This window comes from Strongylocentrotus purpuratus, unplaced genomic scaffold, assembly GCF_000002235.5.
Source record: "Strongylocentrotus purpuratus isolate Spur 01 unplaced genomic scaffold, Spur_5.0 spur5_scaffold_17, whole genome shotgun sequence".
NCBI lineage: Eukaryota > Metazoa > Echinodermata > Echinoidea > Camarodonta > Strongylocentrotidae > Strongylocentrotus > Strongylocentrotus purpuratus.
Genome location: NW_022145602.1, coordinates 20,197,742 through 20,215,979, shown reverse-complemented (window position 1 = coordinate 20,215,979; position 18,238 = coordinate 20,197,742). Strand labels below are relative to the sequence as shown.

Below are 18,238 nucleotides of genomic sequence, written 5' to 3'. Positions count from 1 at the left end.
CTTGATTATCACCCCTGTAATTCTTTCTTACCTTTTTTCATGAAATTAATGACAATATGGCTTATTCTTTATGAATAGAGTTTTTTTTACCTTCTCAGAACTTTATATATCAATGTCTATGATTCTTTAATTTGATCGATAAAGTTGTGAGAAAATAAATACGTTTTCTTTCAAGATTAAACTGTATTATCAGAATCATTTCTTGAAGAACATAACAGAATAACAATTATTTAAACTTTATGGGCAACGGTTTCAAAGAAATATCCATTGGGAAACATGATACATTTACATATTAGAACGCTTGATACATTTGATATGGTATTATTTTGTGGACAAAACACTGCTTTATTTCTTGCAATTGTTCAATCAAAACATTTATAATAATAATACTATCAATAATATTCGGGGTATAAAATACATCTACGATGTCTCTGAGCTCTTTACAGATATAATATTAGCCCGGTATTATGATTCAGGCTTGCCCACAAACAATGTATCAACTTTATCCACTCCATGGGGAGCATTTCAGACAGGATCTATTTTATAGAGACGTTCACGATGCTGAGCACCGAAACTACAATGACTTTTGCATCTTACCGGGTACCCATTTAACACCTGGGAGTAGGGTGGTGGTTGTGCATGGATTAATATGTATTTATTCAGTGATTTTGTTTTTCTGTAACAGACGCAAAGTACCAACCAGGACTAAAGAAAACAAACCGGATCCTTACATGGACCTACAACCCAGACCCGAGGCAGACACGACATACCAGGAGATGGATATCACCTCAACAGCTTCATCGAAAAGACCAGGGGAAAGATGTGTACCGTCATCACACCTGATTTATGAGAACCAGAATGTTGCGCAGTATGCAAACAAAATAAAAGAGGGTGCTGATTATGAGACTGTAGCTTAAGACAATCGAAAGCTTCTGAGAAACACAATATGCTTTTCAGCAATTTTCGTCTCTTGATTTTCATTTACAGAGATTAACACCAATGGATTAATTCAGTTATTCTCAGGCTTTTGAAAGCGATTATTGCTTTTATAAAAAGTCTTAATTAAATGATACTAATCATTGGCAAGAGTAACAGTGAAAAAAAACATTACTTCCACACATAACATTTTGAAAAGTTATGTAGAATATAGCCTATTGTATTTAAAGATAGGAATTTTGGATAAAATCTTGTTTATCATGCCGCAGGTCCTTTAACTAGCTATAAAAAATAGACGCTATTGTTAGAAATATGGTATATACAGTGCGTCCCAGAAAAAACGAAACCGAGAATTATCGATGTTTTAACATGACTTAATCGCAATTATAATAAATAAATGGCACATATTTGTAAAGCTTTGATCCTCTTCTTTTATTTGATGCAACCCATATGATGCATATGTCACGCATGAGAGATTGAAAACAATTTGAAGAGAGGAAACCAAAAAGTCATTTGGCGGGCGGTATCTGAATTTCAAAGAGAAAATCACATTTCTAGAAAGTTTATTTTCTGCCCTTTCATATGACACGTACCTCAATCAGGAAAAATGAGCCAGAGCCAGGAATAAAAAAGTTCTGTTTTTTTAAGTAATGCTTGCATTTCCATAATTTGATTAAACGAGTTCGTTTTCACTGGCTGCCTGTCGTAGCAAAAAACAGAGATGACAAAAGGCCCAACTCCGTTTCGTTAACGATCAGCCATGCATCAAGTCTTTCGTCTTCTAAGCACAAATATGTGTAATTTATTCATTCATGAAGAGAGGAAACCAAAAAGTCATTTGGCGGGCGGTATCTGAATTTCAAAGAGAAAATCACATTTCTAGAAAGTTTATTTTCTGCCCTTTCATATGACACGTACCTCAATCAGGAAAAATGAGCCAGAGCCAGGAATAACAAAGTTCTGTTTTTTTTAAGTAATGCTTGCATTTCCATAATTTGATTAAACGAGTTCGTTTTCACTGGCTGCCTGTCGTAGCAAAAAACAGAGATGACAAAAGGCCCAACTCCGTTTCGTTACCGATCAGCCATGCATCAAGTCTTTCGTCTTCTAAGCACAAATATGTGTAATTTATTCATTATAATTGTATATTGCTATAACATTTCCTACATGTAGTAGCGTTGTGTATGTGAGGGGTAGACGGTATTAGGTTATTGTCATTGTGCTAAAACATTTATGTTAAAAGAAGCACTCCTGAAAATATTAATCAGTTTAGAGGTGATGTTCTTTAAAATCAGCGTGTTGAGGGTGTCTTCGATATGTTCATGAATAGGTTTTTATTGGTGTACAATGCTAATATTCCATTAATAAAGAGTAGAAATATATGCCGTCGTCCACCAATGCTATGCTAAAATCCATAAATAAGACAAATGATCTTTTATAATTATATAAGCATAAGAATGTAGGGACGGAAGTTCTAAAAAGGCAATATTCTGTTTACAGAAATACTCTGACTTCTGTGCTGCGTGAAGCCAAACAAAAATTCTATTTTATACAGTTTCAAGCAACTTGTAATTATATCAAGGGCACGTGGAAGGTGATAGGAAATGTATTTCGAGCACCATATAAAGTAACAAGTATAAGACAATTGAATAAAGATGACCAGCTGGTTGGAGATAAAGATATTGTAGTGGAAAAGTTTAATGAATATTTTTTTTAATACTGGCCCGAATCTGAAAAAAAAAATATTTCAAACGGTCAAACTGATTTCAAGATTATTTATGAGAACCTAACATGCCAAATTTATTTGTGGTGCCCACGCGCGACGAAGAATTGCTTGGTATTGTAAGAGGCCTCAAGAACAAGAAAAGTCATGGGTATGATCATATTGGTAATTTAACTTATTAAGCAAGTTGTCGTCGGTATTCTTCAACCACTAGTTCATATTTTTAATTTGTCTATGTCAAGCGGAGTTGTTCCGATAAACATGTACATTGCAAAAGTTGTACCAACTTTGAAAAATGGTGAGTCTCAATTATTGACAAATTATCGTCCGATTTCTTGGTTATCATGTTTTTCAAAGATCTGGAAAACTTATTTAAGAACTATAACATTTTTAACAAAACATTTGTCTTTAGTAATTATCAATTTGGTTTTCGGGAAAAGCAAACAACAACACATGCAATTTTACATCTTATAGATAAACTTGCTTTTGCCTTAGATAGTCACTTACACACCATCGGTACATTTCTTAGACTTTTCCTAAGCCTTTGATACTGTAGAGTGTAGACCATGAAATTCTCTTGAGTAAATTATGTCATTATGGTGTCAGGGGAGTCGCTTTGGATTGGTTTAGAAGTTATCTTACGGATAGAAAGCAATGTATGTCCTTGTATGGAATTGACTCCCCCCCCCCCCCCCACAACAAAGTAACATGTGGTGTTCCACAGGGATCCATTTTGGGATCACTTTTATTTATCTTGTATATTAACGATTTCCAACGCTCATAAAGTGTATTATCTTTGTTTTTAGGTGATACGTAACGAAGTCAACGTATCACCTTTTGATTTCGTCAAGATTTTTCTTTATTATTATTAGGTGATACGTAACGAAGTCTACGTATCACCTATTGATTTCGTCAAGATTTTTATTTATTTTTTTTATTTATTATTCTTCCTCGAATTTGTTCGCAGGATATCTCAAGACTGAATAAAGCCATTGTCATGAATCTTTCAATGATGATAGATGTTAGTCTAACTTAGAACTGCGTGACTTTTCAAAGACTCAAAATTATCGTGACGTCATCCAGGCGCCATTTTGTGAAAATCAACTTATGATCATATCTCCATAACGTAAAGAAATTTTTCATTCATATTTATCATGATTAAGATCAATATCCGTCCGGTCAATTTCAAGTCAATAAACGTGCGCAAATTCATGCGTGCGCGTTCGTCCGCGCGTTTACGCGCGCGTAAAAATTTAAAATGCTCCAAATCATCCCAAATTTTTTTTGCATGCGTTTCAGGCCATATGGAGCATTTGAAAAAAAATCATGCACACGCGCATGCGCGCGCGTTTTTTGCGCGTACTAGCATTTTGCAACATATTTTCGCCGAATTTTCTCTGTCATCGTATTTGGCACATTTTTCCAAGCATTTTGATAACTTGTTCACCTTTTAATAACGCAATGAGCGTCCGTCAAAGTTGATAGCTCGCGCGGATCTGCGTTATCTTTATCCACAATACATGGGCAAAAATATGCCTATACAAAATTCATTGTAACTCTTCAGAATATATAGCAAATCCCAATATTTTTTCATATGTGGATAGATTATGAAATGGAAATATGATTTCATGTCTCATTTGACCCTCAATTAACTCATTATGTCATCATAATGGCCTCCGATCTCAAAATTTCAATTTGCATATTATGACGTCAGCATATTTTTGGAAAATTGATTGTATCTCTGTAAATATTGATTGTTTTTCTTTCAAATTTTGAATTGTTGTAGCTGAGACAATTTTCTACAAATATAGTTAACACAATTTTTCATTTTGACAAAGGCATCATGGCGTATTTTTGCGATTAAAGGAGGCATGTCAATTTTTCATATTTTGCGTGTATTCTCTATGGGACATGACCTTTTCTCAAAACTGGATTCTACACTCTTGTCTTTCGCGAGCAAAATCTCCGTTGTTTTAGCTTAGTTTTCGCTGAGCATCGAATATGTTGTAGCTGAGACAATAAGCTATCACACGTGTGACTTTTATTTTTCGATCAGATGCCGGGATTATGCTCATATTTCACTTGCAAAGTAGGATTTGAGAATTCCATTTCCCATTTACGTGTAATCGCTATGGGAAATGTTTCGGTATATCGGTAACGCACTTGACTTCCATCCTCGAGATCCATGGTTCGAGTCCGGGTGTCTCCAACAATATTTGTCCTCACTTTTTTTTTCTTTTTGACCTTTCACTGTACCATCTCCTTTGATTATTAAAACACGTAGAATCGCAAATAATGTAATAAACAACCCTATTTACTTTATTATTACCCTATTTTCACTTAATCCATTACTTTTTGCGTTTAATCCCTATGGGAGATGACTTTTTCTCAAATCTGTATTCTACATTCCAGTGTTTTGAGCAATATCGCCGATATTTCTGCTTGGATTTTGTTGATTTTTGAGTATGTTGTAGCTGAGACAAGTGTCCACAAGATTTATGAGACTATCCAACATTATCATGACGTTATCATAGTCAAACATTCAATCATAGGTGACATGTTAATTATCATATATAACAATTCTCAATCGAATACCTTAAGGGGGCGCTATACCACTTTTAATCATGGTCATCTGGAAGGCATTGTTCTCAATTGCATCTCTCTCTCTTTCTCTCTCCTCTCTCTTGCTCTGTTTTCCTTCTCCTCTCATGTTCTGCCCCTCTCCTTTTTGGGTCTGTCTTCGCATCTATCTATCTCTCTTCTCTTTCACCCTCTCCCTCTCTCTCTCTCTCTCTCTTGCCTTGCCTCCCTCTTATTCTCTTGGTCTGTCTCCCTCTGCCCTACAGTTGAAACTTGACTCATGGATAGACCATAATGGGAGTAGTAAACGAAAGACGAAATCGTGAAAATGCGTTCTTCATTATGTTACACATAAGCATACGTATCACCTAATTCGTCAAAGTGACGAATTAAAGTCTAGTTTATTTTTATTATTCTTCCTCGAATTTGTTCGCAAGATATCTCAAGACTGAATAAAGCCATTATCATGAAACTTTCAATGATGATAGATCTTAGTCTAACTTAGAACTGTGTGACTTTTCAGACAGTCAAGGTCATCGTGACGTCATCCAGGCGCCATTTTGTGAAAATCAACTTATGATCATATCTTCATAAAGGAAAGCCATTTTTCATTCATATTTATCATGATTAAACTCAATATCCGTCCGGTCAATTTCAAGTCAATAAATGCGCGCAAAAATGCGCGTACGCTTATGTCCGCGCGTTTACGCGCGCGAAAAAAATTAAAATGCTCTAAATCATCCCAAATTTTTTTTGCATACGTTTCAGGCCATATGGAGCATTTGATAAAAAAATTACGCACACGCGCATGCGCGCGCGTTTTCGCGCGTACTGGCATTTTGCAACTTAGAATCGCCGATTTTTTTCTGTCATCATATTCGGTACATTTTTCCAAGCATTTTGATAAGTTGTTCACCTTTTATTAACGCAATGAGCGTCCGTCAAAGTTGACAGCACGCGCGGATTTGCGTTATCTTTATCCACAATACATGGGCAAAAACATGCCTATATAAAATTCATTGTAACTCTTTAGAATAGATAGAAACTCCTAATATTTTTTTCATATTTGGATAGATTATGAGTCGGAAATTTGATTTCATGTCTCATTTTATCCTCAATTAACTCATGACGTCATCATAATGGCCTCCAAACTCAAAATTTCAATTTGCATATTATGACGTCAGCATATTTTTGGAAAATGGATTGTATCTCTGTAAATATTGATCAATTTTCTTTTTAATTTTGATATGTTCTAGCTGAGACAATTTTCTACAAATGTAGTATTCACAATTTTTATTTTTGACAAAAGTATCATGGTGTATTTTTGCGATTAAAGGAGGCATGTCAATTTTTCGCATTTTGCGTGTATTCTCTATGGGACATGACTTTTTCTCAAAACTGGATTCTACACTCCTGTCTTTCGCGAGCGAAATCTCCGTTGTTTTAGCTTTGTTTTCGCTGAGCTTTGGATATGTTGTAGCTGAGACAATGAGCTATCAAAAGTGTGCCTTTTATTTTTCGATTAGATGCCGGGATCTTGCTCATATTTCACTTGCAAAGTAGGATTTCTGAATTCCATTTCCCGTTTACGTGTAATCGCTATGGGAGATGTTTTGGTATATCGGTAACGCACTTGACTTCCAACCTCGAGATCCCTGGTTCGAGTCCGGGTGTCTCCAACACTTTTTTTTTTCACTTTTTTTTCCTTTTGACCTTCACTGTACCATCTCCTTTGATTATTTAAACACGTAGATTCGCAAATAATGTCATAAATAACCCTTTTTACTTTATTATTACCCTATTTTCACTTAATCCATTACTTTTTGCGTGTAATCCCTATGGGAGATGACTTTTTCTAAAATCTGGAGTCTACATTCCTGTCTTTTGCGAGCAATATCCCCGTTATTTCGGCTTGGATTTTGTTGATTTTTGAGTATGTTGTAGCTGAGACTATATGCTATCTAAATCAACCCTCATTTTTTCAATAAGATGTCATGATCGCGCTCATGATCATGATCATGATCATCATGATCATTATCATAATGATGATAATCATTTATCAATTACATTTTCATTTCTTTGAATAAGATAAGAATCGTCAAAAGGTGTTCTTCATGATGTAAATTAGAGTCAAATGTGTAACTGGTTACTGCACAGGGTCAAAGGTCATATATTGTTTCAATCTATCTTCCCTAGATCCATGATGATCAAGGAGACACAATTTAATCTTGACATATGAATAGATCATAATGGGAGAAGCATATGAATGGGAGAAGCATTTTACAAAATAATATATCGTGTAATGCATTATTCGTTATGTAGACCATTATCATACGTATCACCTAATTCGTCTAAGTGACGAATTAAAGTCTAGTTTCTTTTGTTTTTGCTGATGACTCGATCGTATTTCTTTCTCAAAAATGTCCACAAATATTGTTGAAAACTGTGAATGAAGAATTTCGAAAAGTAATGAAGTAGATTTATGCTTATTAGTTAACCCTGAATCTTCAAAAAAAAAACTAATTATATGCCGTTCATTAATTCAGTCGATTTTTGGCCAGGCGAGGTGACATTGGATAATGTCCCTATTGAGAGAGTAACTTCAGCAAAATGTCTTGGTATATACGAATTGGAAAAATCATGTGGACAATTAAGTAAAGTGGTGTCAAAAAGTACTGGTATTATTTATTAGTTCAGATCATGTCACCTCAAGAGGAATTGTTCATTTGTACTCTACTCTTAATTTATCATATATTAATTATGGTATGTTGGCATGGGACAAATCATCCAAAACTCAAATTCATATAGGGTTATTAGAATAGTTTGTAAAGCGAATTATCTTGCACGTACAAATCTATTTTGATATGAAAACAGTATTCTAAAACTAAATGATCTCTATTTAATGCAACTTGGAACGCTTATGTTTAGCATTCACTTTGGGGACTACCCTTATGCCCTAGCTTGATCAAATCCAGGTGGTTATCTCATCAACTCAGCTCTCAGTTAACATAAGAAAAAGAGGATCATGGGGGACCAATGGTCACCGATTAGGCATTGTTTGTTATATAGAGGGCGCAAGTAGCTACCAGTAGTGCAGTGGGCCTTTAAGAAGAAATAACCTAATTCACAGCCATAATACTAGACAGGCTTCTGCTCTCCATGTACCATATGCAAGGACAACATTCACTCTGAATACTCTAATGTCCACTTGGTCCCAGGTTCTGGTATTCACTTGATTCTACTGTAACGAATGCTCCAAGTATCTCAGTTTTTAAACGTAGACTTAAGTCATTTACTTGACAAGTATGTGAATTGCACGTGAATGTGTTGTCAAGCTTTATAATTGTACTTTTTGTTGTGTACTGTAGGATATACCTAACTCTACTCTCGATCTATCGTTATTTCTCGACCTCAACATAATCCCTTTGATCCCTCTTCTTTTTATTTCTTCCGATCTGTACATAAACCATAATTCCTGCTTGTCCTCTGCACTCAGAGAGCAATAATTGATGTTTCGATGTGGTGTCAGCTTGGGCTTGTGCAAGTTATTGCTGCCATGGGTGGGTGGTTAGTGCTCATATGACATTTATGTTCACACACACGGTGAGTTTGTAAGCACCCGGTGTGATGGGAATCATGTGCGCATCTTCAAGTACTTGTTGTGGTCATGACTCGTGAACCTACTACTCAGTAGGGCCATGCTGTGGTCGATACATCGTTGGTATTTTTTTTTCTGAGTGAATTTTTTGAATAGCTTTATATATTCCATATATTATTTGTTGTTTGTTTTCATGAATCAGTTATCTTTGTCACATCATCTGAGGGGCCTTAACTTAACAAGCTGTGCTTCAACCAAGGTCTCCTCATCTTTTTTTTTATACTTTACTTTGCTATGGAATACAGTGTATATATACGATACATTTGTACTGTTACGATTATATGTGATTTATGAAAGACAGATAAACTTGAAACTTAAAAGGAGATTGTCATACGGTGAATGGTGCCCGGGGGCAGGTGTCAAGTTGTAAATTTCTTGATCAATCATGTGTCATTTATATGGTTCTATAGGACACCTACCCCCCGGACAACTTCCCCAAGACAACTATCCACTAGAACAACTACCCCCAGGACAACTACCCCTAGGACAACTACCCTCGGACAACTACCCCAAGACAACAGTTACCCCAAACGACAACCATCATCTAGGACAACCACCCCTCGGACAACTATCTTAGGGGGTAGTTGTCCGGGGGTTGTTGTCCTAGGATGTGTCTGGGGGTAGTTGTTCGGGGGTAGTTATCCCCGGGCGGGTAGTCATTCTTGAGGGGGTAATTGACTGGGTGTGGTTATCCGGGGTGGATTTCCAGGGGATAGGTGTCCAGATACGCACTTATATACATTGTCATATATCATAACCATTTAATCTTTGAACTGACGAACAGCATATTTATATCCGTGTAATACTACAAATAAATGAACAACAAATTGTGATTAATTACAGATGGAAAGAAATATGAGCGTTCTGTAAAGTCTTTTCAATATGCCTTAATAGTAACAAAAACTGTCATCTACGTCATGTATATATTACAATGCTGTATGTTATGTATACTTAAATTTGTTTATAAAATGTTTATGTATATTCATATGCCCTACTGTATATTAAGAAAATGCGTTGTGTTTAAATGTCTGTTCTTCGGATTCACACTTCATGAACACAACATTTAATGTACAGCAGTTCCTATAGCTACTACGTCATTTATGTATTTTTGATGTGTGTAAATACACTTTCTCGTTCCAGTATATAGTACTGTTATTAATACCCGACTTGTCTTCCTAAATAAACCCCGTTGCATTATTTTTAATTGGACCAATTCACTACTCGTTTCAGACCTAATTGAACATTTCAAAAAAAAAAATGGCGCGCGTTTTTGCGTGTGCCGTCCTTACTGAATGTATTAATTCAATTAAGTTCACTAGCTTGAATTGTGTTTCTGATATCTCTTTTAGCAATTATTGACCTCAATTTAGCTCAAAGACGTTCGTTAAACCTCAAAATTGACACACGCGCGAATATGCAAAAAATTGCCAAAATTAGTGGTAAAAAAAGTAGGCCTACCCAATTTAAATCCGCTATAACTCTTCAGAATGGCTGGTTATACCCAATTTTGCTTTCATGTTCTGATAGAGTATGAATTGAATTGCTGTTAGAATGTTTTGACGTCAACATAGTGCCACTTAAAGGAAAACAATTTAATTTGATTCGATTAGGTATATGTTTGCCGTTGTTGTTAAAAACTATATAGGCCTATCGTGGCTATCCCTACTGTGGTACGTGTGTCTTACTTGTTAACATCTTGTAGCCGAGACTTTACTCTACAAAATTACAATGATTAATTTTGCGATCAGAAGACGTGATTGTGGTCAAAATTCCGATTTAGGTGAATGTTGTGTTTGTAAGACTGTGCTAACAGTCAACGTCGAGGGCTCAATCCCCTTTATGTACACATGATCACAATATGATCGGACATCTTGGAATAGATTAAATCATCTCAACTACTAAATTCATTGTATCTAGTTTTATGTCTCTGAGTTCCTAAATACTACATCTGGCGACGAGGATGGCTGGAATAGGTCTTGTAGCACCTAACCCATTCCTAGCAACCCCAGGAGAACCTCCTGTGCCTTGGTCACGATGGATTTTGAGCTTCAAAACGTATTTGACTGCAAGCGGGTTGGACACAGCGGAGATACCCGACCTCCGCCGCCGCGCAATCCTGATCCACTGTTTGGGCGCAGAGGGGCAGCGGATCTTCGGACAGCTGGAAGTGTCTACTACCGGTACGTACGATAAAGCTGTTGATGAACTTGAGAAATATTTTGGGCCAAGGTCATGGGGAGCCAGTAAAACAATATGTGGCAGCCATAACCGAACTGGCATCCAAGTGCAAGTTTGGCACCTTAAACGATGAACTGGTTAGAGATCAACTAATCGAAAAGACGTCTATTCCCCGTATTAGAGAACGTCTGTTAATGGAGGATGACGGTCTGACACTTAAGAAGGCGCTCGATCTAGCGATCCAGATCGAAGCCGCAATGCTGGACGCCAAGCTCCTCAAACAACACGATGTGACTGTGAGTGCCAGTCCAGGACATAGTCATACTGCACATCAGGCAACTCCAGTACAGAACATCAAACGACCATATCATAACAAAGCTCGCTCTAACCATGCTAACTCGAAGTCGTGTTCGAACTGCGGACGGACACACCCTCCGAAAGCGTGTCCAGCGTTTGGAAAACGTTGCAATTCGTGCTCGAAGATGAACCATTTCTCTAGCGTATGCAGATCTACCAAGAAAAGTGCATCTTCAGTTCAACACGTTGATGAACCAATAGAGGGCGACATAGCAAGCAGCGTGTTCACACTCTCAGACCGGATTTCTTCAGCAAATTCAGGTCAGTTCAAAGAATGTGAAGTGCAGATTGCTGGTACTAACCTCTCTTTGATGATTGATGTGGGGGCCAAAGTGTCAATTCTTAGTGATAAACTGTATCATCGACATTTCTCACATTGTAGCCTGTCATCGACATCGAGCAAGCTCATAGCATATGGTGAACCACCTACACTGATTTCCGTTCTGGGCACGGTTGAGCTTCCTGTCGGGTACAAGGATGTACATCTCGACAGCTTTACGTTCTACATAGCGAAGGGCGAGAGCCTTATGGGAGTCAATCTGTTCGACGCCCTAGGATTTCAGATGAACGACCACACTGGTGAACGCATTCGGCTCATAGACAATGCGTATAGAGAACGCTATGCTGCACTTTTCAACGAGTTTGGTAAATGCAAAGGATATTGCCATGCACCAAGGGTGGATTCCTCAGTCCCACCTACTGCACAGAGTCTCCGTCGACTTCCGTTAGCTGTCAGGGATGAAGTCTCAAAGGAACTTCATAGGCTTGAATCCGATGGCATCATCGAGCGCATCGATTCATCCCCGTGGGTGTCTAATCTGGTCATCGCACGCCGTAAGAATGGAGATCTTAGACTTTGTGTAGATTTGAGGGCAGTCAACAAGGCAATCATTCCGGATAAGTATCCACTTCCTACTATGAATGAACTTTCAGCTTCATTCCACGGAGCTAAAGTTTTCTCTAAACTAGACATGAGACGTAGCTATCTCCAGGTTCCGCTAGCAGAGCAGAGCCGCCATCTCACTGCATTCAACACACACATAGGCATGTTTCAGTATCGCCGTATGCCCTATGGACTGAACTCAGCACCTAGCGCATTCCAGAAAATCGTTTCTTCAGTTCTAGCTGGAATCGAGGGCACGTTGAATCTCCTTGATGATGTGGTAGTCTTCGGAGAGGACAAGGCTCAGCACGATCAACGATTAGCAGAAGTCATGACGCGCCTCGCCAAGCATAACTTGACGCTCAACGAGGCCAAGTGCACGTTTGCTGCTTCGGACATTGATTTTCTGGGATATCATGTCACTGCAGATGGTCTGACGCCTACACTCGACAACGTTGCAGCTATCCGAACACTCCCAGCCCCAACGAATGTGAAGGAGCTAGCCTCATTCTTGGGAACAACGAACTTCTACCGCAAATTCGTGCCACAATACGCAGAAATCGCAGAACCTCTGCAGAAGCTTCTCCGGAAGGAAGCGCTTTGGGAATGGCACAACGCACAAGAGACCGCATTCAACACGCTCAAAGGAAGAATCGCAGAGCCGCCAGTTCTCGCTCACTTCACTCCAAGCGCTGAAACGTACGTGACTACAGACGCGTCAGCGTTCGCTATCGGAGCAGTGTTATCGCAAACGATCGACGGCAGTGTACGTCCGGTCGCATTCGCATCTCGAGCGTTGTTGGACACAGAGCGAAAGTATTCTACAGGAGAACGCGAAGCTCTCGCATGCATCTACGCCTGCGAACACTGGCATATGTACCTCTACGGTCGCAAGTTCACACTTCGTACTGACCATCAAGCCTTAACAACCTTGTTGAGCACTTCAGGATCTGGACACCGCCCACTCCGCATCTACAGATGGTCAGATCGACTGCACCAATATGATTTCAAGGTCGAATATCTCGCGGGTTCACGCAACCGAGTAGCAGATATGCTTAGCCGCACACCGAACGCGAATAGCAATCGCGATAGCCATGCAAGAAGCGACATCGAAGACGACGTCGAAGACTACGTTCTTATGGTGATCTCTCACGTGACCGCAAAGCTTGTGACGCGTGAGCAGCTGAAAACAGAGTCAGCCGCAGATGCAACTCTACAGAAGGTCTGTCATTATCTCCAAACAGCATGGCCTAGAGAGATTTCCGAAGACCTCGTTCCATATCATCGTGTTCGCAATGAGCTAGCTATCTTCGACGACACGTGTATCGCCCGTGGCACCCGAGCGGTAATCCCGAAATCGCTTCAACATCGTGTGTTACAAACCGCACATGAAAGTCATCCAGGTGTGGTGAAGATGAAGCAACGATGTCGCGAAGCAATCTGGTGGCCAGCGATCGATCGACGCGTAGAAGATCTCGTTAGATCTTGTGAAGCGTGTACTCTCAGCGAGAAAACTCAACCGCGGCCAGCACCACTGCAGCCGACCCCATGGCCGAAGAAGCCATGGCAGCAACTTCAAGTCGACATCTTTGGGGAAGTCCAAGCCGCTCCCCAAAGTCAGCGATTTTTGTTAGTTGTACACGACCTCCATAGCAAGTGGCCTGAGATAGCAGCAACAAGCTCAGTCACTACGACATCAGTCATTAGCATCTTGGAGAAGATGTTTACCAAGTGGGGTCTTCCAGAATCTATCACCACGGACAATGGACCACAGTTCACGTCTGAACAGTTCGAAGAATTCCTAGCCGTTAATGGAATTCAACATCGCCTCACAACTCGCTACAACCCTCAAAGCAATGGCGGCGTAGAGCGTTTCAACCGGGTAATCAAGGAGAGCTTGAAACCGAATCTCGCAGATGGAATGACCTTCGATAAGGCCATCCAGACCCTACTACGCACGTATCGCTCAACACCGCTCAACATTCGCTAACCGGAAAGACTCCAGCAGAGTTGATGTTGGGACGGAACCTCCGTATTTATTTATTTATTCATTTCCTCTCATAGGGTGGATGGCCCTTTCAGCACAGCTGATTTTCAAAGGGGTCCACAAACATAAAAATAACAATAAATATACAGTGGATTATACAATAATATGTAAAACGTTGCAAATGCAAGAAGTAAGGCAATGAATATGTAAATGTATAGTCAAACAAATAAATATCTAACATATTAAAGTACAAAACAAACAAGCAATAAGACAGTTGATTGCAGATATTCAACTAGGACGACAACAAGCATACGAGTAAAACTGTAAAACCGATAACATAACACAAAAAACATCAAGGTAAACATAAGAAGAAAAAAAAACACAAGACAGGAATAAGAGGATGGGTATAATATTTATCGTGTTTAAAAAACTATTTAAAAAAAAAAAACAATAAAAAAAAACTATAAAAAACTATTTAATCAAAAAAATAAATAAATATATATATATATATATATCTATTTAAAACATAACCAATAGAATATCAAATTGAAGGTAAAATTTGTAAAAAGGGCAAGATAATGTTCAGTCTACATGAGTTCATTCAAATCAATGGTGCGAACAAAGGTAGCCAGTGTGTCTAAGGTTCGCGTTTCAAAAGAGAGGCAATTGAATAATTTGGAGCTATGATAAAAGAAACTTCTTCTCAAAAACTCGGTCTTAGGCTTTGGAAGCTGAATTTTATGATCGCTATTTCTTAAATTGTGTGGATTATGTCGTAATTCAACTCGTGAAGATAAGTACGTTGGAGTTAAGTCATGCATTATCTTGAATAGCATGATTAAATTTCCTCTTGTCCATCTATCAACGATTGGGATTATCTTTGCTTGTTGGTAGATTTCTCGAGTTCTTTGCTCAAAAGGTGCCTTAACCATAATCCGTACAGCTCTATTCTGTAGAACACGTAGCTTATTTAATACGACTTGAGTAGCATTATTCCAAATTATAGAGCAGTAATCAAAGTGTGTTTGAATAATACTAAAGTATAGCATTCTAGCAGTACACAAGTCAACAATAGGTCTGACTTTACGAAAGAGAAATAAGCCTCGGACAACTTTTTTGCGTACATGGTCTATGTGCAGTTTCCAATTCAAACTAGGATCAAGAATTACGCCAAGATATTTACAACTATAAACTTCTTTCAGTGCATTGTTACCGATGTGTATATTAATATTTACATTATGAAACTGCTTTACTCGTTTATGGGATCCAATAAGCATATATTCAGTTTTGCTCATATTAAGTATCAGCCTGTTAGCATTCAGCCATAAAGTTACATTATTTAAATCATCATTAACCTTGTTTGATACATCATTGGCACTATTGGAGGAATAATATATACACGTATCATCTGCAAATAATGATATTGATGAATGCTTCACCACATTTGCAATGTCATTTATGAATATTAGGAATAACATCGGCCCCAATATTGATCCTTGTGGGACTCCGCACTCTACTTTCCCAACAGATGATGTAATACCATTTACTTTGGTGACTTGTGTGCGCTCACTCAAATAGTTTTTGAACCAAGATGCACTATTTTGATCAAATCCGTACCATTCGAGTTTCTTTACGAGCAGATTGTGATCTACAGTATCAAACGCTTTCTTTAAATCCAACGCTACAAATGCGGTTACCAGACCGTTATCCATATTAGATAATAGATCTTCAGTAAGGTTCAAGAGGGCTGTTGCGGATGAATAGTTTTGGCGAAATCCAGATTGGTGACTGTACAACAACGAATTTTGTGTAAGATATTCAGTGACCTGTTCATGCACAATCCTTTCAATAACTTTAGATAGGATCGGGAGGATCGAGATCGGTCGGTAGTTTGACAATTCAAAAACATCCCCACTTTTGAATATGGGGATTACTACTGCAGTTTTCCATTCCTTCGGGATTACGCCACTGGTTAGAGACAAATTTATCAAGTGTGTCAATGGTGAGACAATGTAGGACATTGCCATTTTAATCATTTTAGCCGGTAAGTCATCCAAACCAGTGGCCTTATTTTCAGGAATATTTGTCAGCACTCTTTTTACATCTTCGATCAAAACAGCCTTAAATTCAAATGTTGTATCTGCCCTTTTTAAAAAGGAAGTAAAGTCACCATCTGAATTACAACCATCATGTAATGTTCGTGCAATACTGACAAAAAAATCATTAAAAATGTTAGCCATTTCATGATCGTTATTAATCGTTTCATCATTAAATTTAATACCAGGAATACGAGAGTTACTCCGTTTATTAGGGATCATACATCTAAGTGCTTTCCAAATCGCGGCACTATTACCTGCATTTTCCTTTATTTTATCTTGTAAGTACACCTTTTTTGAATTTCGCAATAATGTAGTAACACTATTTCTTAACTTCTTATAACTTTCCCATTCATCAACATTGCCAATGCGCTTAGCTTTCCTCTTCTGTTTATCTCTTTCTTTCATCATGTCCTTTATTTCTTTTGTTATCCATGGGACATTATTTTGTTTGACCCTCTTCGTCTTCATTGGGGCATGCTTATCAACAATCCTTTTAAACGTTGTTGCAAATGTACAATAAGATTCATCCACATCGTTTATATTGTGTACATCATTCCATGATTCATTTAACAATTCTCCTTGAAAATTATCAACATTCATTTTGTTAACATCACGAAAAGTGATATACTTATGTTCATTAACCCTAGTTCTGATGTTGCCCCACGAGGCTACGATCATGTAGTGATCACTCAAGCCAATCTGAACTACATCATTAAAGCTGACCTTTTCTTCGCTGGAGGTAATGATTAAGTCTATTGTACTACTAGAGTTACGAGTAATTCTAGTCGGTTTAGAGATTAGTTGCTTTAAGTGGTAATTTTCAAGCAAAGTCAAAAGCCGATTAGTATTGCAGCTTGGGTGAGAGTTCATGATATCACAATTTAAGTCACCCATCAACAAAACTTCGAGGCCAGTTAATTCAATGTCTTGTAGCAATTTTTCTAACTTATCAAAAACCTCCAACGAAGAATTAGGTGGTCTATACCATATACAAACAAGAAAAGGTTTTTGCTTTAGTGGATCAACCTGTAGTATGATCATTTCTAAATCATCACAGCTTAAATCATTTCTCACTTTATATATTATACAATTCTTCACGTATGATATAACTCCTCCACCGTGTCTATTTCTATCTTTGCGTATCATTGAAAATCCGTCAATATTAACACAAGCATCTGGAATGGAGGAGTCAAGCATGGTTTCACTGAATGTCAGAATATCAAAATTGGCGTTCACAAATTTGCTTCTGATCTCATCAATACATTTATAGAGCGAACAAACATTTAAATGAATCAAGTGTAATCCATTCTGGAATTTCATCAAGTTCTGCATAGCATCAAAGTTCTTGTAAGTTGTGTTCAACTGTTCTTCTTGTACAGCTAAATGAGGATAATCTATATTTAGCTCGTCAGTGGGAGGGGTCTCGTGGTCTGTTACTACAAAACTTAAGCAATCGGGGTTGTTTGGTAACTCTTTAAACATGCACGGTGTGCACATCCAATCCTTCTGAGATAAGAACAATTCTCGTGAAGCAGAAGAACATGTTAAATGTGCCCATTGTTTACAACATATACACATGATAGCATTATGGTTATGTTTTACAACTTTTTTACAAGAGATACATGGGTATTTAATCATTTAAAGTAAAACAAAAAACATAAGTTTTGTCAAAAGTGCGTACCTCACAGTCTGTCGAGATCGTTCAGGGTTCTGACGGACACAACCGCGTTGTCTTTGGTCAGTGCACGAATTTTCCCATCAATCGTCCATGCCTTCGCAATCGATGGGCATTTGAGTGTCTCTCTCATGATTCGTTGGCGAGCGGCTGTCAGGTGTT

At 38.1% G+C, this 18,238-nt stretch overlaps 1 protein-coding gene across 1 annotated transcript; it reads left to right on the top strand.

The window, feature by feature from the left end:
- Window positions 1-10,931: 10,931 nt before the first annotated feature.
- On the top strand, window positions 10,932-14,305 carry LOC115925102 (uncharacterized protein K02A2.6-like). Its single transcript, XM_030988294.1, has 2 exons — window positions 10,932-11,077; window positions 11,257-14,305. Exons 1-2 carry the CDS (start codon window positions 10,932-10,934, stop codon window positions 14,303-14,305), a joined length of 3,195 nt encoding a protein of 1,064 aa, XP_030844154.1.
- The last annotated feature ends 3,933 nt before the right edge of the window (window positions 14,306-18,238 follow it).